Genomic DNA, 21231 nt, shown 5'->3' with positions numbered 1-21231 from the left:
CAAATCCTCCAATGATCTAGCAATTGGAAGAGATATCATTGGTCTTTTCTATGATGTGAAAAGGTCCGAGACTCCATAATGTCTCATACTGAGCTTTGGATAAAGCTTCTCCTTTCCCTCATCTTCCTGAGTTTGGCCTTCTCAATTCTACGAAGAACCTAATTCCTTAAGTTTCAAAGCTCAACATTGTTTATCTCCTACCTTCTTTTGCTTGTCTTCATACTCTTGAAGAGCCTCCTTCACTTTTGCAAAGATGTGGCTAGATCCTCTATTAGTGATTTGGCTAAAAGTTGTCTTTGGTGCACATATGGTGCCTTGACCTATCATACTTAGCCTTCTCATAAACCATTCAAGTACAATCATTACACCTAGCTAAATCCATATGAAGGGTAGGTGTCACAAACTGCTGACGTGTCAAGCCACTGAAGACCCCACAGGTTAGGACTCCCCAAGTAGCCAACCTGTAGATCTCGGTCGAGGGGCCTAAACCCTAGAGGTAACAGAAGCAGAAGACGTTCTCACCAACTTACAATTCCTCATCGAGAGGCCCGATGAGGGCCCAATTATTAAAAGTCCTCCCGACTTATGGCACCCCGTCCGATGGGGCCCAAGTAAATAAAGGACATTTACACACGCAAAACCCTTGCGTAGACAACTGATGATGTGGCATTGTTGTACGAACGACCCGGTTTTTACGCTAACATGGCAGATTGTACAGACGCCTGCAAAACGCGCTGACATGCTGATGTGGCAATGTAGGATTTCCGCAAATCACGTTGATGGCTTTGGCCACAGCTTTTGGACCAAATGCTTTTGGATTTAATGTTTTTCATGTAAACTGCTCTTAGAGCGCCATGCGCCTTTAAATATGAAGAGGGGGCTCTCTTCTCTGGCATTCTTGCAGGAGCAGATGCAAAAGCAAAGCCACCAGTGTTGTAACTTGTTGAAGCAAAATAAAGAAATACCAAAAGGGGCGCCAAGGTTTGGGGCCAGTGCTCTTTTGGGGTGGAACTCTGCCACTCCGTGCCTCGTGTGTTGCATTTTGAAGTGCTTAAAGTTTGTCCGTCTGTTCTTTTCCGTTGGCACGTGGTGCCCTCCCGTTACAGTGGTATCAGAGCTTCAATCGTGTGCTTTTCTGAAAGCATACCAATCCTCCCAAAGAGCAAACAAAGCAAGATGGCCCTTCCAAATTTCACTCATTTCTTTCCTTTTTGGGAGAGAAAGTTCCAAGGAAAGCTCTACAGTTTCTACATGAGTTTGACAACATCTATGCCATGGGAAACTACTCAAAAGAATCAAAGATCTTTCGTGCCACCGCTTTTCTCAGAGACAGTGCCATGCAGTGGTAAATGTCTATAGCTACCAAGCCGCACACTCCAAGGACTTGGCAAGCTTTCAAGAAAAATTTTGCCCCAAGTTACATGCCATTGGACATCCTCCTTCGAGTGCAATTTCTGGCAGAGTGAGGTATCCTGAAATGCTGCCACACGGAAACCCTAGCAGATTACAACTTGAAATTTCTCAACATCTCTCATCAGGTGTCTCTTCTCGAACTAAAGCCCAATGTGATTGCTATATCATCGGATTGCCATCACCGCTACAAGCACACTGTCTGTCCAAGCAAGTTTCAACCATTCAAGAGCTTATGGACCATGCTGCGGTCGGCTACAACCTTCTACAAGGAAACTAACCTTGATTTTGTTGCAGGTCTCAGGATGGAAAACCTGTCGTCTTTTCGAGCTCGACAAACCAAGATACACCGAGAATGCTTTTTAAGTTTAATTTAGACATTGTCTGAAACTCTATTTGAGAAGTTGTTTGAAAATATTGTTCGGAATTTGTTTGAAATGGAGCGTTTGATTGTATGCTAGAAAACCTCTGAACGACGCACACCGGCGGGTGTCTGGGAGCGATTAGTTCTATGCTCAAAACCTCCAAGCGATGCAAGCTGCGGTCTAGGGACCGTTTGGTTGTATCAATCCTCTAAGCTCATAGCCCGGAACTTTTTAGGTTATTTGCGGAGGGAGTGAGGAGGTAGTCGTTGAGTACCTTCATGCATAAGATCGTCTGTCTGGGAGTGCTCAGTGGTACTGTTTGTTGTGTCTTGTAGCATGCATGTGTGAGCGTTTGTGTTGCCTTGTGATGTGTCAACCACTTATTCCTAATTGGGTGAGATTGCCTAGGTATGTTATTTTTAGTGCATCGAGACACCTGTCACAAACTGGTGACGTGGCTGTCCAGTGTACACACACACACACATACCCCCTAGTTCCGGGATGGTGGGCTAGAATTGCTGACATAGCTGCAACTTGCGGAAAAATGACACGTGGCAAGATGACATGGAAGGATGACGTGGAAGACCTACTGTACGGATTCCACGATTTACAATGCAGCTTGTGGGCCACAATTTGGCGCAGCTTTTTGCTGCTTTATTTTACGGAAATTGAAAGAGAGAGAGGGAGAACTCTTTTGCTTTATATTTTTAGGCTCAAGAGAGAGAGAACTTGAGAGAGAAAAGCACAAGCCTTTAATTTCAGGTTTTGGGGCAGCTTTTTATGGGAAGCTTTTGGGGCTCTGCTTTTGGCATCCCTTGTACTCTTTAAATAAGCAGGCAGGGCCTCATAACTAAGAGCATCTGGACGTAGAGTCTGAGTGTGAGCGCATGCCTGCACTCTTGTACTTTGAACACAGATCAATACATAAAGACATACCGAAAGGGACGTCAGTCTTTGGGGCCAATATCTCTAGGCACAGAACTCCGCCGGGCCAGTGTCGAATCAATTGTGAACTGTGAACTGTGAACTGTTTTGAAGTGTTTATTTGTGTTGTCGCGGTAGATTCTCGACTTGGAGTGTCCAAGTCTGTTACAATGGTATCAAAGCACGGCCAATTTCACTTCTACGGGAAATCCGATCCCTATTTTTTTCCCGCGGCACTTATGGCTTCAAGCAAAGATCAGTCGACTCCCTCTGCATCCGGAGATGCGGGAAGGGGTCACAACGAAGATTCACGCGAGGAGTATGGCCCGCCTCGGCCTACTCAGGCGGAGCGTCAAAAGATGGAGCGTCGACAATTGATCGGCGATGCAACAAAGATGATGCTTAATTTTGCCAAGGACCTGAAATTGGCAAAATATATGAGCAAGACTTCTTTCGAGGAGGTGCAGAAGACCACAAAACCTGCTCTCAAGAAACCTCCTACTCCCAAGAAGTATACAGAGAAAGAATTAGAAAAGGTGGTCGATGCACGAATTGCTCAGCTTTTTGACGCGCAAAACAAAGTTAAAAAGCACGACAAAAAGCAGAAGAAGGGAACTAACTTCCCGGGTTATTTGGGTCGTCAGTCTACTTTTGAAAAGGCAAGAAAGCAAAAGAAGTGTGTTCGATTTGAAGGAGTACCTAGTTATTTTTCTTCTTGTTCTTCTTCTTCTTTCGATAGCTCTTCTAGCTCATCTGACTTGAGCGAAGAAGACAGAAAAGGCAAAAAGCGAAGCAAAAAGCAACGCTTTGGAAAGGGCAAGAAAAAGGCAAAGAAGTCTAAATCTCGCCCCGTGAGTGACTGTTCTACAGAGGACTCGTCTACAGACAGTTCAGACTCTAATGACAGCAACTTTTATGCAAAGAAGAAGAATTTTTACAAAGCCAACAAGTATGACTTTCTGGAAGACAAAAGCAAGAAAGTCCGAGAGTTTAAGGAAGGTGGACAGTCAATTAAATTTGACACGTTTTCTGGTTATCGAGATGCTTCGAAGGCTTTGTCTTTTGTACAGCAGTTTGACATCGCTTTCGCGGGAGGGCGTTCCTCAGAGCACTCTAAGATTCAGAGAGCTGCCTCTTACTTTAAGGGGAATGCTCGACCTTGGTGGTCCACGCTTCTATTAAACAAGACTACGCCAGTTAAATGGTTGAAATTCAAGAGGCTTTTTATTTCTTCTTGGCTGACTCAAGAGTATGAACACGATGTACAAACTGCTTGGAACCATCTTCGGATGACCAAGAAGGATACATTGGACGCTTATTGCGAGAGATTCTGGAGCTCTTTTCTACCTGCCTCTTCATTTAAGAAGATCTCGTTCAAGGAACAGATTGAGCGGTTTACCTTGGGTCTTCCTACAGAGATCCGAGATCATTGCTTGGAACAAAAGTTAGCTTCCATTCCGGAGTAGATGAGTCATGTGAAACGGGGTTTTGTCATTCACTCTGGCACTTTGACCTACCCACCGATGACATCATGACACAAAGAGCCAAACAGACTTCGACAAATGAAAGTAGAAAGAGGAAGAGCAACCCAGAAAACAAGGATGCACCACCCAAGCTCACTCCTCAGGAGAGAGCTTGCTACATCAAGGAAGGGAAGTGCTTTGGATGCAGGGAAACTGGACATATCTCCGCAAAGTGCCCTAAAAAGGCACAGAAAGAACAGAATGACAAGGACGACAAGAGGCCTAAGAGTTCGAGAGCAGCTGAGGAACGTGGAAGAAAAGGCAAGATGAAAACAGGACTGGTTCCAGATTGCGTGGGTACCGATCCCAGCACGTTGGACGAGAGTACAGAACTTTGCCGAGCTTGGGGCAAAGTGAAAGACCAAGAAGCCCTTATTTTCTTTGATGGAGGAGCCAAGGCCAACTTCATTTCACCGGAATTGGCGGCGCGGCTCGAGATCACTTCCGATCGAAAGGGACCACTTGCGGAGGCAGTTCTAGCAGCACCCGACAGAGACGTAGCCATTACACTTGTCATTGGCAAACTTCGGTTGCATTGTTGGGGGTATTTGGGGCATGAGGACTTTTACATAATGCCTTTGGAGGTTGTGATGTCCTCTTGGGAATTCCCTGGTACCACAAGAACAACGCCGTGGTCGACTATCGAGCGAGGAAAGCGACATTGACAACAGAGAAAGGCAGAACCATTGTACTCGATATAAAACTTAAGGCAGAGTCTGTCCCTATTGTATCGGCTTCGGCCATTTCTAAATTAATGAAATCCAGTTTGTTTGTTTACTCGATCTTTTTGAAAGAGTTGAGAGATGAGGATAGGACAAATATGTATGAACTTGATAAAGAACGCCAATATTTTCTCCACTTCATGCCAATTGCTTCTCAGAGGGCATGCCAGACGAGTTATCACCTGCTCGTCTTGAAGATCATACCATAGATCTGATACCTGGAAGCACACCACCAAACCGGCCACCCTACCGTGTGAGCCGAGCCCAGAACGAAGAGATTATGAACCAGGTGAAAGACCTCTTGGAAAAGGGTCTTGTCTAGCCTAGTACTTCACCGTATTGCTCTCCAATGTTGTTGGTATTGAAGAAAGACGGATCTTGGAGAATGAACTTCGATTATAGAGCTCTCAACAAAATCACCATCAACAACAGATTTCTGATTCCTAGGATCGTTGACATACTCGACAGATTACAGGGATCCTCATGCTTTAGCAGGATTGATTTAAAGAGTGGATATCATCAAATCCAAATTGCGCCAGGAGACGTCTACAAGACAGCCTTTCGGACGACTTTTGGGTTATTTGAGTATTTGGTGATGCCTTTTGGCCTAACCAATGCTCCTGCGACATTTAACCGGATGATGAACATGATTTTTCGAGAGTACAGGCTATTTGTTGGCACTTTCTTTGACGATATCATGTTTTCTCCAAGGATGAGGCAGAACATAGAGATCATCTGCTTCAAGTATTTCAGGCATTACAATGCGAAGAAAAGTGATTTTTTCTACCAAAGATACACTTTTTGGGACACATTGTGTCAGCAGCAGGAGTGCAAATGGATCCGGCCAAGATAGAGACTATCCATGATTGGCCCGATTTGAAGAATGTCCATGAAGTTAGAAGCTTCTTGGGATTGTGTTTGTACTACAGGCGGTTCATTCGAAAGTTTGCAGAGGTTGCTTCCTCTTTGCATATCTTGACACAGAAAGGAGTCCCTTTCTCGTGGGGACCCACAGAGGTGACTGCCTTTTAGACTTTGAAAGAGAAATTGACTACGGCACTAGTTTTGACTTTGCCGAACTTGCAGAAGTCATTTGAAGTATATTGTGATGCTTGTGGTCGTAGTCTAGGTGCGGTCTTAATGCAAGAAGGCCATGTCATTGCTTACGAGAGCCGATTGTTCTCAAGGCCGGAATGGACAGCACAAATTTATGAGAAAGAGCTTTTGGCGGTTATCCATGCTCTTACTCAGTGGCGGCATTACCTACTTAGAGCAAATTTACTGTCTTTACAGACCATCAGAGTTTACGCTACTTCTTGTCACAAAAGCAGCTATCGGAAAAACACATGCGGTAGGCGAACATCTTGTCACAGTTTCACTTCCAGATTGTCCATGTGCAGGGACAGAAGAATTTGGTGGCAAATGCTTTGTCTCGAAAGCCGTTGGTTCTAGCTATTTCTGCGATACATCATAGGAGATTCAAGGATATGGTCGACCAGTATGCCACAGATATGGATTTTGCAGACGTTTTCACACGGATATGGGATGGGGAGACAATAGCGAGATATTCTATTCGCGATGGCTACTTGATGAGGAAAAACATGTTGTGCATTACACAGCTGTTGAGGGAAAAGGTTATGACTGAATGCCACTATTGGCCGAGACTCAGGAAGGATGTGGACAAGTTTGTGCGCAGTTGCTTGGTATGCCAGAAGGTCAAGTTTGACAGGCATAAAGCACAGGGATTGTTACAGCCTTTGCACATACCCACCCACCCCTCGGAAAGTATTGCAATGGATTTCATTTTTGATCTCCCGAGAACACAGGAGTGGTCACGATGGTATCTGGATTGTTATTGACAGATTTAGCAAGCAGGCTCATTTCATTCCAGTGAAGAAAACAGTCAAGCCGGATCATTTAGCGAGACTGTTTGTGGCCCAGATTCTCAACTTACATGGCATGCCCGAGACGATTGTCTCCGACAGGGACCCCAGATTTACGAGTTTGTTTTGGAAGGCAATTTGGGAGAACATTGGCACACTGTTGCAGTTCTCGTCTTCTTTCCACCCGCAGACTGACGGGCAATCTGAGATTGCCAATTCAGTGGTTTTAGATTTATTGAAGTCTTATATCTCGGATCAGAAGACTCAATGGGAAAGTATCTACCTTTGGTGGAATTTGCCTACAATAACACGATACACTCTTCGACGTGGAAGGCGCCATTTGAGATTATTGAAGGAGCTGCGAGGTTCCACCCTTTCTAAGCACGAAAGATAAGATTTTTGAAGCCGATGAGTAAACACGCGACTTAGACATGGCTTTTGCAAAGGTCCGCGAGGCTTTGCAGAAATCTCAAGAAAGACAAAAAAAGACAGCGGGTCGCCATCGTCGCAATTTGAAATTGAAGGAGGATGATTAAGTGCTCTTACGTTTTGAGAAGGCACGCCTAAGAAAGAAAAAGAGAAAGGAGAGGCTTTTTCCAAAGCTTAGTGTGCGATACTACGGACCTTTCCAGATCTCTGAAAAGATCAATGATGTCTCCTTCTGACTGAAACTGCCGGACACTTGGAGGATTCACAATGCATTTCATGTGAGTCTCTTGAAACCTTTCAAAGGTGATGTGCCCGAAGATGGGGAGCCTGATGAGCAACCAAGGTGGAAGAAAACGAGGAGATCCTTGTTCCTGAATAGATTTTGGCACATAAGGACACAAAGAATAAGGGTAAAGTAAGAAGGCGGTTCTTGGTTAAATTCAAGAACTATCCTGCATTGAATGCGAAGTGGATGGAGGAGGAGGACCTAGCAGATACTCCTCAAATTGTGAAACTTTACCTTGAAGCTTTTGGTTTAGCATAGTCTATTCCAAATGGAACCCCGAATTGAGCTTGGCCGGAGATATGGTGCAGTGGGTTTCCACAAGAGGGGAGTTAATTTGCTCCTTTGTCAACAGATGTCTTGAATTTTGAATACTAGAGTCACTGATGTCTCTTTGAGCTTCAGGGATACTGAGAGCTGACAGTATTCTGTTGTATGACTTTATGAAATGGAATTCCTGAATATGAAACTGATTTGTTCTTGACTTGTTTTTAAGTGCAGGAACTGATAGACGAAATGACTACAGCATTTTGGTCTGATTGATCTCAAATAGACATGGTTACAATAGGAGTTAGTCAAACGGGCATCGATGAGGTCCTGAGTGGATCTAGATGCGATTGCTAACTGCATTGCCAATAAATCATGGTCTAAGATCCGAATGAATGTTGAATTTTTATGTGATGTCTTGTGATGTCTTGTGATGTCTTGTGATGTCCTGTGATGTCGTGTGATGTGATTGTCGATTGGTACGTGTGCCAGATGTGTGTTCCTAGTGCATTGGTACTAACAGTCAATGTCTGCTAAGGCACTTTATGGCTTCTGTCTGTTTTGCAAGCGTAATTGAGGGTGATTACAATGCTTTGAAGAGGGGGTATGTCACAAACTGGTGAAGTGGTTGCCTAGTGTACACACACACACACCCTCTAGTCCCGGCATGGTGGGCTGGAATTGGTGACATGGCTGCAGCTTGCGAAAAAATGACACGTGGCAGGATGATGTGGCAGGCCTGTTGTACGGATTCCGCAATTTACGGCACAGAATTTGGCGCAGCTTTTTGCTGCTTTATTTTACGGAAATTGAAAGAGAGAGAGGGAGAACTCTTTTGCTTTATTTTTTTAGGCTCAAGAGAGAGAGAACTTGAGAGAGAAAAGCACAAGCCTTTAATTTCAGTTTTGACGCAGCTTTTTATGGGAAGCTTTTAGGGCTCTGCTTTTGGCATCCCTTGTACTCTTTAAATAAGCAGGCAGGGCCTCATAACTCAGCGTATCTGGACGCAGAGTCTGAGTGTGAGCGCCTTGAACACAGATTAATACATAAAGAAATACCGAAAGGGGCGCCAGTCTTTGGGGCCAATATCTTTAGGCACGGAACTCCGCCGGGCCAGTGTCAAATCAATTATAAACTGTGAACTGTTTTGAAGTGTTTATTTGTGTTGTCGCGGTAGATTCTCGACTTGGAGTGTCCAAGTCTGTTACAACACCCGTTGCGGATCAGTGCAGCCTAGGTGTGATGGCTAATTTTGCTACACCAGAATATCAAGAGCTCCGATATGGAATGAGAAAACTAACTATCCCTCGGAATGACCCATGAATATCTTTGAGCTAACTTGAGTTGTTTTGCAGATATATTGTAACTGCGGACGATTACTCTAATTTCAAGAAGGGGGGATGTCACAAGCTGCTGACGTGTCAAGCCACTGAAGACCCGATGGGTTAAGGCTCCCCAATCCTAACCCTCGCCAACCTGCAGATCCCGACCGAGGGACCTAAACCCTAGAAGTAACAAAAGAAGAAGAGATTCTCACCAACTTACACTTCCTCATCGAGAGGCCTAACTATTAAAAGTACTCCCGACTTATGGCACCTTGTCCTATGGGGCCCAAGTAAATAAAGGACACTTACACACAAAAGCCTTGCATAGACCGCTGATGACATGGCACTATTGTACAAACGACCCGGTTTTTACGCTGACATGCTAACGTGGCAAATTGTACGGACGCCCGCAAAATGCGCTGACATGCTGACATGGCACTATACGGATTTTTGCAAATTACGCTCATGGCTTTGGGAGGCAGCTTTTGGACCCGACGCTTTTGGATTGAATGCTTTTCATGTAAACTGCTTTTAGAAGGCCATAAGCCTTACCTTTCTCTCTGGCATTCTTGTGGCAGCAAATGCAGAGTAGAGCCACCCGTGCTATAACTTGTTGAATTAATATAAAGAAATACCGAAAGGGGCGTAGGGTTTGGGGCTAGTGCTTTCTTGGGGTGGAACTCCGCCACTCCGTGTCTCATGTGCCGTGCATCTCTTTCAGTTGTTTTGAAGTGCTTAAAATTTGTCCGTTTGTTGTTTTCCGTTGGCACGTGGTGCCCTTCCGTTACCGCAGGCCACCATGATCTCGAATGGAGGATAATCTTTGAGGTCACTTCGGCATAGAAATGCCCTGCTCCTATCCATCCATGCACCCACTTCAAAACCTCCCAAGTACTGACTCTTGGGGACGCATAACCTTAAGTTATTAGCTAGACCTAGCTGGTACAGCTGATCTCCTAGCATTCGGTGCCTCTTACACTGCACTGTTGTGTTGCATTGTTTAGCCTTGAATTGGTTTGTATTGGTGTACTTGTCTTTGGTGTGTTGATAAAGGTGACGACCATAGTGGCACTCCCATAGGATGTATAGTGTAGAATGTTTCTCGAACGATGGCATCCATTGCAAGCAAGCACATGATGAGTAGTATACGCCAATCCAAGAGTAGGCCACCAATCCCAGGAGCTTTGTGTGCACAAGGCCTCCAGAATGTCCTCCAAAAGGTGGAATGAGACATTCAGTCAACACCAGTCTGCAATTTGTCATAGATGTCATCAAAATCAGAATTCTTAGCATATTGCTCTCTCATGTCATAAGCTCATGATACCAAAATAGATATTGCAGCTCCTTTTTGGGGTTTTCATGATAAAGCATCAGCAACCGCATTTTTCTTTCTTGCACATGAACAATATGTAAATGGAAAGGTGAAAGAACGTTGGCTTAAAACAGAAATTTCTCCCTTTGCATGCTCTTAAGCTGTACCAAAAAAAAAAGTGGCGGTTCCTCTTTGTTAAACTTCTTGTATCCCTGGACCCTCATGCATATTATGTGCATAAAAAGCATAAGATATGTGCACAGGAGAACATTATCCAAAGAAAAAAAATGTGATTCAACGATTGTCAATTTTACTAAATCCTTAGCATGATCTCCTTCAAAACCTTCACACTTTGGACAATACTTGGCTGTGAAAGGGCCCTAAACGATCAGACGGTGTCCTCTTCTTTTTGAAAGAACTCTACTCCCATTAAAAATATATTTAATGTCTTCATTTCTTTGCCAAACATAACGAGGAGTACAATCTCCAGTAAGCTATTCAAACTCACATATTCGAGAAAAATTATCGATTCTCATCACACAAATATATACCATAGAGCAAAAAAAATCACAGGCTACCAATTTTAGCCTCAAGTAGACAACTAATAAATCCGCCAAAAAGACTTAAAACAAACCAAACTGGAAGCCATTCAATGTACCTCTGTTCGGCGAGGATAGTTCACATTTCCACAATGTGGATCCTCACAAACCCAATTGCCATTCTCTAAAGGCCGCGGTTGCTTTCCCCAACAAGAATCAGTATTACTGTGCTCTGGAATTCCATAATTTCTGAGAGCATAAAGATACGTGTTATTGGAAGTGCTAAAAGAATTCTACAATGCAGATGCATTAAGAACTTTCTGTAGATTAAGCACCCACGGGTCAACAAGGATGCGTAGAAGACCTCATAAAGTCTGCACGTGAACATTAAGCGATGCACTCACACCAGTGGATCAACATAAATATCAAACACCAAAAGTCAATTTGTGCTGGTAGTCATTATAAAACTCAGAGAAAACAACTCGTGGCATCAATATGAGAGACGAATCTTAGACGAAACGAGCTGAAATTCAGTGAGAGAAACACATATTTGAAGCGATAATGCGTAGAAAAACTTAACGGCGGGAGAGGACAAAATTAAAGTAGAGAAGTGAAACTAATTGTACCTCGAGGGAGGACGAGAATGCTTCGGCATTTCTCATCAAAGTGAGAAGCTTGTTTGGAGCAGAATGGGGCGGGCTAGAGGCACAGCGAAACACAGGCGGCGTGCATGCATGGAGTGCGAAAACGATCCGAACTGAGGACTTTTCTGCGATAAGGATAGCATGATTTTGACGATGAATAAAGCAGTTAGCGTGTCTACCCCCATTTGCTCTTCTCGCTCACTTCAAAAATCCTCCATTTCACACTTTGCCCCCGCCGCCCACCCCTCTCTTGGTTCTTTGCTTTTGACAGTAGACGAAGGCACTGCCTTTCATTAGTGTATGCACAAAACATAGAAAAGTGACAAATGACAATCTAAATACTAATCTCATGCTTCGATAACACAACTCACAATTTTAAAAACATAGAGCAGAAGAAACGAGCTCCCAAACAAAAAAACACTACACGCTTTCTATTTGTAACTAGATGAAGAATCAAGTTGGCCTACTAAGAAAGTGTTGTGAAATAGACGAGATAGGGAAGTGAGGCATAGGAGTGCTCACGTAGTATTTGGAGTAGTACAAGATAGGGCTTTAAAATAATAGGAGTAAGGTGGTGAAATGGTAATTAAATTGTCATTTGTTCATACGAAGCCATGGGAAAGTTCATTACACACCAAGGGTGGTATGGGGTGGACTCATAGATCGTGGTGTTTTGTTATATGCAACCTAAATTCAATGAAGAGAAACTGTTACCATATATATGTAGTAGTGATGTGTGTGACCTCACTAGCAGGTTTTTCTCCCTCGTGCATTGTATATACACTCATCACTCTAGGGCTAACTTATCTTTCAATTGCACATTAAGTAATACTACTCTCTGGTGTGTGCCTTGACCTTCTTCGTCTTCTCCGAGTTGTGTGTGTTTCCCTGCAACCCGAGTAGGTTGCATCCTCCCAGGCATAGTCGCCAGCACCCGCCTGCTCATTTGCTCCAATTTGGGTGAGAGCTTTGGTGAGCGTCAGCAAGTCCACAAATACTTTGGAATAGCTCGTAGTTCTAGGTCTGCTTAGAATTTTGGTTCGGGCTCATTTCGGCCTCCGTTTCCACTTGCACTACTGTGCAAGCATTTTTGTCCTTTTGTGCAGAATTTTTGTCAGTGCTATTTTTGGCATAACAAGTCCCTTAATTTCTTCTTTGGGTTGTTCTATATACCACGCGTTAGTCCCTCTTTGTTTCTCCTCTTTTCGGGCAGTTTTCACATCACGTGCAGGCATTCGCCATAGCTGACAACAACACATATGTGTTCAAGATGTATGATATTGAGGATAATTTTGGACAAGGACAATTACCCAATGTGAGCTTACATGATTCAACATTTCTTGTGTCCAAGAGCATTGTTGTGCAGGGCATTGATGTACGTCCTGATTCTGTGCATGTAGGCACTATTGAGAATGTTGCAGGTTTTGGTGGCAGGATTGATGTTGCTAGAGCTGTTTTGCCTACAGCTAAGCAGGCTCGTTGGGATGTTAGAGATGTGAAGACCCATGCACTAATTGCATTATCTATGAAGCGCCGTATTACTCCTCACATTCGCTCAGCTAAATCAATTATAAGGCTTGGGATATTCTGGCTCGTCTTTATGCAAGTTGCAATGAGGCTAAAATTGCATTGCTGCATAAAGAGCTGGAGTCGAAGATTATGCATGAGGAAGATGACATGCAAACTTTCCTGCTGGCATCAAGGATATTAATGAGCAACTCATTTTTGCAAGCAAAATCATTTCTGATAGTTCCCTTGTGCAGGCTGTTCTTGATACTAAGCTATGCTATGCTAATATGAGTGATTATGTGAGGAGATGTACATCTTTCTCGTAAGACTACTCCTTCTTCCTCTCAATCTACTCTCATACCCCGCTAGCTCTCACCATCTTCGAAGGTGTGTGACGTCTCGGGTCTGAGACCGTGAGGGAATTGATGTTGTGTTTTATAAGTGTTTTGCTTAGTACTTGAAGATTCCATCTTCATTGCACTAGCCAGTCTTGAAGGAACACAAAGAATTGTATTGTTAAATGTCTCTCTTGATGGGAGAAACCTATAATACAAAGCCTTTTGGAGGGGGGACCGGCTCCATGTAAATCCGGTCCTCAACTGTTGTCAATAGCTTAATTTCTCCTCTTTTGAAGTATTGTTCATGCTATCTAACTAGGTGTTATTCTTTTTGTTGCTCTCTCCACCCAAGCACTCTTGTTATGCTCATAAGGAATCTATTCTAATGAAATGCTCACTATGTTCATGCTAATTTCTGCTACACACAAGTTACTATAAATGTTACATTGGTAGCAGAGCTTAAGGTTTCTCTTTTCTTGCTCAAGAAGGAAGGTCATCAAGCTAGCTATAAATGGTTGTTATTATTAATTGCAAATGAGTAAGTAGAATAGGGATTTTTCAGCCTTGTAGTGCGCCTGCCTTTGTGCAGATAATGGGGCATCACCGTCGAGAGCTATTTAATAGTGGAGTCCTACGGGGCTTGCCTACAGCTTAACCACTATTGAGCTATTAGAAGCTTGACAGGAGCCGGTGTTGTTTTGGTGTTGAACGACCCTCTCTTCTATTCCTTGCAATTAATGGTATTGGAGCCACGGGTATAGTAGCTTGAGTGCTTTTCCAAAGGGTTAAAGAGGAGTAGCAACTAGGGCTTGAAGTGCCAAAGTACACCTAAAAAGTTTACACCTAAAAGTTGTTAGAATGGCTGACAATAGTAAAGAGATTGAAATTAATGTTGATAGCTTTGATTTTGCTAATGAGCAGGCTACTAATGATGCCCCTATGCTTGTTAATTACCTTGTTTCTAGGCTTCAACAAGCCATGGGCAATCCATCCCTTCAAAGTGAAATGCAATGATTGCTTCGTGCGCATGGGATTCTCCAAACTCCCCAGCATGACGAGAGAGTACCTAGGAAGCCTCCTCGTGAGACTCCCAAAAGAGGCCTCTCTCCGATTCGGGAAAAAGAAGAGGATCCATACGAAGGGCTCAGAAATTTGCTTCTTCATGACGCATCTCCTTCTCAAAGAAGAACTCAAGAGCCCCCACCGAAGGAACGAGAAAGACGTGAGTCTTGTGCCACCTCGACGGAGATGGCTCCATGAAAACGGCGGGCTAAATGCTCTCCATCACCACCTAAACGGAGAAGACCATCGCACACTTCTCCACACCATAATTCAAAGAGGGATGACAAAAAGCAAGAGAAGAAAAAGGCAAGAAAGAGGACACCCTCTTCTCCATCTTCTTCATCCTCTTCCTCTTAGGAAAGTGATGGTGCAGACAAAGAAGATCAAGGCAAGAAAAAGGCGAGAAAGAGGTCACCCTCTTCTCCATCTTTCTCAAATTCTTCATCTTCTTAAGAAAGTGATGGTGCAACTTTTGAACCATAAAAAAGAAGAGGCCATAGGAAATCCTATGCCGCGTGGAAGAGGTCGTCCAAGCTCAAGAAGTTCAAAGAGGGAGGAAAGAGCATCTCTTTCCTTACCTACGATGGCTCCTTTAGTGCTATGGACAAAGTCTTGGCCTTTATCCAACAATTCGATACAGCCTTTGGAGATGAGGGCTTCACGGAGTCCTCTAAGCTACGCCATGTAGCTATGCACTTTCAAAAGTCCGCAAGGCAATGGTGGTCTAGCCTACGGGCGAACGGTGAAGCTCCACAAACATGGAAAGATTTAAGAGCTTCCATTATGAAGCAGTTTTTGGCCACTGATGCCAAAGACAAAGTACTCACTAAATGGCGAAGCTTGAAGCTCTCTCCCTACGAATCCATTTACAAATATGTAGACAAGTTTTGGGACCTACATCTCAAAGCCACTGTCTTCAAAAAGATGGATTTTGGAGAGCAAAAGCATCAATTTTGTGTGGGCTTAACTGAAGAAATGGCAGAGAATGTCAACTCCCAAAGGCCATGCACCATATCTGTGGTTATACACCATACTATGGTGGCTTCTGAAATCAATATCCAAACAGGGGCTAAGAAAAATTCTAAGCCCACGAAAAACAAGGGTTCCAATGAGCCTAAGGGGCAGGACAATGTCCAAAAGTCTCCTAAGGGCAATTCCAACAAGGCTAAGGAGAAGGGAGTTTACGAAGGCAAAAACAAACCCTCTCCTAAAGAGCTTGAGCATTATCACAAGGATAACCATTGTTTCAAGTGCAACGAGCAAGGGCATGCGTACCGTGCTTGTCCCCAAAAGAACACCTCCATGAGCCTCCTAGAGCTACCTTTGTCAACATCCAAGAAGAGGAAGCTCACCACAAAGGATCTCCTCTATACAATGCTTGGGGAAAGGTGAGAGAACATTATTCTTTTATTCTTTTTGACCCTGGTTCTACTCACAATTTCATATCCACAGAGTTGGCCACCAAGCTAGGCATCCAAGCCTATGAGATGGGAGATGCCCTACCCACAGATGGTGCTTTCAAGGGGCAAGAAGCTTCAGTCACGCCCTTAATTGGGAAATTGAGGCTCCATGTTCAAAGCTATGTGGACAAAGACAATTTCTTTATCTCTCCTCTCAAGCATGAGGATGTAATCCTAGGGTCACCATGGTTTGATCGCATGGCTGCCAATGTTAAATTCCCTGAAAGGAGAATCTACTTTAGGTTCAGGAAAAAAGATATGTACCTAGATGCTAAGAAAATGGGTAACACCGTACCCATTGTACATACGCAAGCTTTCAATAAGTCAATAAAGAGCTCTATTTCTGTATACATGATTTTTGTTAAAGATTCTCAAAATGAACCTAATGCTTTAGCAAAAGAAAATATAAACAATCACAAGGAATTAGAGTTATCCAATTTTCTCAAGGGGTTTCAAGATGTCTTTATTGACGACATCCCTTGTGAACTACCTCCTAAACAAGGCAATGATGACCATGCAACTGAACTTCTTTCAGGAATTTCACCCCCTAATAAACCTCCTTATAGAGTTTCTCATGATCAACAAGAGGCGATTATGCGGCAAGTGCATGAGTTAGTTGAGAAGGGCATGGTTAGGCCTAGCTCATCTCCATTTTGCTCAATTGTGTTACTAGTGCAAAAGAAAGACGACACATTTCGTATGTGTGTCGACTATAGAGCAGTAAATAGGATCACTATCAAGAATAGGTTTCCCATTCCACGGGTAGAAGACCTATTTGATAAGCTACAAGGGTCGACCTACTTTAGTAGGATTGACCTAAAATGTGGCTATCATCAAATAAGGATAGTTGATCAAGACATTGTAAAGACCGCATTTTGCACTACGTTTGGTCTTTACGAATACATTGTCATGCCTTTTGGCTTGACCAAATGCACCAGCCACATTCAACCGCTTGACGGAGAAGCTATTCATGCCTCACGGAACCTTTACTGGAGCGTTCTTTTATGATATCATCATCTACTCTGCATTAGATGAACACAAGCAACACCTCCACGTAATATTTCAAGTTCTAAAAGAGAATAAACTTTACATTAATCGAAAGAAAAGTGAATTTTCTTACAAGAGATTCAGTATTTAGGTCACATTATCTCTCAAGATGGCGTCCAAATGGATACATCAAAGGCATCTTCATGAGCTAAGAAACTCATTAGGTATGTGTGCATACTATAGACGCTTCATAGAAAAGTTCTCACAAATCACGGGACCATTACATGAGCTAACAAAGAAAAACATTGGGTATACATGGTCTGCCAAGGAGAACAATGCTTTCAAAAAGCTTAAAGAAAAGCTTATCTCTCAACCTATGCTTATACTGCCGGATCTCTCAAAGCCATTTGAGGTCCAATGTGACGCTTGTGGTGATTGCCTTGGAGTTGTTTTGCTCCAAGAAGGACACGCCATAGCCTATGAAAGTCAAAGGCTCGACCCTATTGAGCAACCTCTAGGCATATATGAAAAGGAACTCCTCCTAGTTCTACATGCCTTAGACTCATGGAAGCACTATTTATTGGAGACTCCTTTCATTCTGCGAACGGATCACCAAAGTCTTAAGTACTTCATGATGCAGACCAAGCTCTCCGACAAACAAATGAGGTGGGCAAATTTTCTTTCGCAATTTCATTTTCATATTGCTCACATTGCTGGCAAGCATAACCAAGTAGCCAATGCACTCTCAAGATGGCCGAGAGTGAACGCGGTTTCCATAGCAACTCACAATGATCTATCTTCTATGATAGATGAGTATGCTATTGATCCCGATTTTAGAGATGTGATTTCAGCCCTTGCACTAGGGAAGAAAGAGGAACCATTTACTTTACAAGATGGTTATCTTCTCTATGGCAATATGCTATGCGTTACTAACTCACTCCGTGAGAAAGTAATGTATGAATCTCATGCTCCTCCTTATGCAGGGCATAGAGGGATTCACTCTATCCTAAAAGGGATTGAAACATATTTCTATTGGCCTACCATAAAAGCAAACATACAAGAGTATGTTTTTAAATGTGTGGTATGCCAAAAGACAATGTTCGATAGAGGGAAGCAACTTGGATTTCTTCGACCCTTGCCAATCCCTAATTCACCATGGGAGAGCATATCCATGGATTTTATCTTTGGATTGCCTAAGTCTATCCATGGGAATACGAGAATATGGACGATAGTAGACAGGTTCAGTAAACAAGCTCATTTTATACTTTTCAAAAAGACTATCCAAGCCCATCAAATGGCAACCCTCTTCATATCACAAATTTTCTAGTACCATGGCTTGCCAATGTCCATAGTGTTGGATAGAGATCCTAGAATAACCAGTAACTTTTGGAAGGGTCTCTTTGAGAATTTGGCAACAAGGCTAAACTTCTCTTCGGCCTATCACCCGCAAACGGATGGCCAAAGTGAAATAGCTAACCTAACAATCTCAATCTACTAAAAGCCTACGTAATGGAAGTAGATCAAAGATCCTAATGGGAGAAGTACTTACCCTTAGTGGAGTATGCCTACAATAACAATGTACATACTTCCACGTGAAAAGCACCTTTTGAGGTAATTGAGGGAAGATAAAAAAGTCCCTTGCTACTTAAGGTTCATGGGAAGATCTTCGCTGCAGATGAGTATAGCCGAGACCTACAAGAATCTTTCCAAAAGATCAAGGATGCTATCTCTATCTCACAGCAAAGGCAAAAGGCTGATGCTGACAAGCACAGAAGAGCCCAAGCCTTTAAAGAAAATGATTGGGTCTTACTCAAATTTCCCAAGGCTCGATTAAGGCACACGACGGGCAAGAATCCTACGGGACACCAAAATTACTATGCTAAGTTAGCAAAAAGGTACTTTGGTCCCTTCCAGATTCTTAGGCCTATCAATGAGATGGCCTATAACCTCAAGTTGCCCAGCCCTTGGCTCATACACGATGCTTTTCATGTGAGGCTACTAAAGCCTTACAAAGGAGAGCCACCTCAAGAACCAACTATTGAAGACCCACCGGAGATCGAGGACCAAGAAGAGTACTGCAGTCCAAGTCCATTCTCTGACATGAAGACAAGGTATTAAGAGTTGGTAAGACTATCCGACAATATCTTATTAAGTTTAAGAATTATCCTTTTGAAGATGCTAGATGGATGCAAGGCATACAATTAAAGGATAACTTAAACCTTGTCAATGCTTACAATGCTTCCCTAGAGTAAGCAAATGTACAAATGTTTAAAATGAACAAAGTTTTTGTCTTATAAGACTCTCTTTTTCTTTATTGTGCACAAAAATGAAGTAGTATGCATGCTTAGATCAAGTTTGCAGAGACGACGTCTCCCAAACACCAAGTAGAGCTTGTCACTCTACTATGGAAGATTGATAGGACTAATGTGCAGACATACTTGCGGCAGCTTACATTCTCAAGCATCAATTGGACTAGTCACCCATTCTGGAACAATGTCATAGGGTAACATAGGGATCCTCTACTCGCTAGAAAAAGGACTAATGAATAGGCTTTATCTTCTCTACCCCATAGTCGAGGATGACTATGATTTCAAGAGAGAGGTAAATCATAATAACTAATTCTCCTAAATGATTTTCTCATTTTAAACTGATCATTTAATATGGGGAAGTGCCAAGGGAGAAAAAGTTATAATATTGGTTAAGCTGGCAGACCGGCCACAGTAAGGATCCAAAGGAGGGAACATAGGGATCCAAAGGCGGGGGCATCTACAATAGAGCAAGGTGCAACAATGGGCTTTAAAGACCCTAAGGTTCATCCCATTAAGACTTCCGGAATGCTAAGGCTGCAAAAATCGGAGGTTGTGCCCAATGGCTAAGCTTAGGAAAATTGGATGCTTTGTGTGTGTAAAAAAAGTCTTCACAAATCCTACAAAGGAGGGGGCCAGACTTGCAAGTAGGGGATGAGAGAGAAACACACAAACACACACACACACACACACACACACAAGCCTCCTTTACACAAAGGAAATGAGAGAGACATGTCAGCTCCTAGCCCAGAAGCCCACAAGGTGTACTCAAATCCTATAGGATGGCCATGGAGTTGGACCAATGAGAATTAGGCTGGAGTAAATCTAGTTTAATTGATTCAAAAACACTTAATTAAAAAACCAATAAGAATTAAGCTCTCTAGAAGACTATTGGACTGTCTCCAAGGGGTCCAATGAGCATTCAGCAACCCAATGGCTTGCCTGATTCATATTGGCCAGGAGACAAAGGGGTCCAATGAGAGTTAAGTTGCATTAATTAATTACCTAAAGCTCTCACAAAAGTGGAAAGGGGGACACGTGTCAGAAGGCTATCACTAATGCTCCTTAAATCCTATTGGCTAAGCCTCGAGAGGTCCAATGGGGTGGTAGCATGAGCAAATAGCAAGAGGGGTGGACCAAGAGAGAGAGGGGGACTGAATTTTCAAAGACATTTATCTCATACACTCACACACAAGCTCATGTGTGAAGCAAGAAAACACTCTCTCTCTCTTTCTCAAGCTTTAATGGAAAGCTTATCACCTACTCCAGGCTTGTGAGAAGGGAGGCCTACACCAACAACTCTTGGCTTTGTGATGCAAATCCAACCAAGAGCCAAGCTTCAATGCATGCTCATCTCCTCTACCAGGCTAATTACTAAGCTATGCTATGCTAATATGAGTGATTATGTGAGGAGATGTACATCTTTCTCGTAAGACTACTCCTTCTTCCTCTCAATCTACTCTCATACCCCGCTAGCTCTCACCATCTTGAAGGTGTGTGAGGTCTTGGGTCTGAGACCATGAGGGAATTGATGTTGTGTTTTATAAGTGTTTTGCTTAGTGCTTGAAGCTTCCATCTTCATTGCACTAGCCAGTCTTGAAGGAACACAAAGAATTGTATTATAAAATGTCTCTCTTGATGGGAGAAACCTATAATACAAAGCCTTTTGGAGGGGGGACCGGCTCCCTGTAAATCAGGTCCTCAACTATTGTCAATAGCTTAATTCTCTCTCTTTTGAAGTATTGTTCATGCTATCTAACTAGGTGTTATGATTTTTGTTGCTCTCTCCACCCAAGTACTCTTGTTATGCTCATTAGGAATCTATTATGATGAATGCTCACTATGTTAATGCTAATTTCCGTTACACTTAAGTTATTAGGCCATTAAATGTTCCATTCGTATCAGAGCACAAGGTTTCTCTTTTCTTGCTCAAGAAGGGAGGT

At 43.1% G+C, this 21231-nt stretch overlaps 1 protein-coding gene across 7 annotated transcripts in view; it reads right to left on the bottom strand.

Moving 5' to 3' along the window:
- LOC147458479 (uncharacterized) overlaps positions 1-11870 on the bottom strand; it is a 40267-nt gene extending 28397 nt beyond the window's left edge. For 4 of the 7 annotated variants that reach the window (XM_086513115.1, XM_086513118.1, XM_086513117.1 and 1 more), the window contains exons 1-2: positions 11609-11870; positions 11102-11231 (exon numbers count right to left, since the gene is read on the bottom strand). In XM_086513115.1, the coding sequence (XP_086369241.1) occupies positions 11102-11231; positions 11609-11637 (159 nt within the window). In that variant the 5' untranslated portion in view covers positions 11638-11870. The remainder of the gene's footprint in view (positions 1-11101; positions 11232-11608) is intronic. The other 3 variants (XR_015188232.1, XR_015188233.1, XR_015188234.1) reach the window with 2 other exon arrangements.
- Positions 11871-21231: the final 9361 nt, after the last annotated feature.

The sequence above is a fragment of the Adiantum capillus-veneris genome, chromosome 5, assembly GCF_014529385.1.
Source record: "Adiantum capillus-veneris isolate H3 chromosome 5, ASM1452938v2, whole genome shotgun sequence".
In the NCBI taxonomy this organism is placed as follows: domain Eukaryota; kingdom Viridiplantae; phylum Streptophyta; class Polypodiopsida; order Polypodiales; family Pteridaceae; genus Adiantum; species Adiantum capillus-veneris.
The sequence above is the reverse complement of the archived record's forward strand: the minus strand, read 5'-3'. Positions and strand labels throughout refer to the sequence as shown.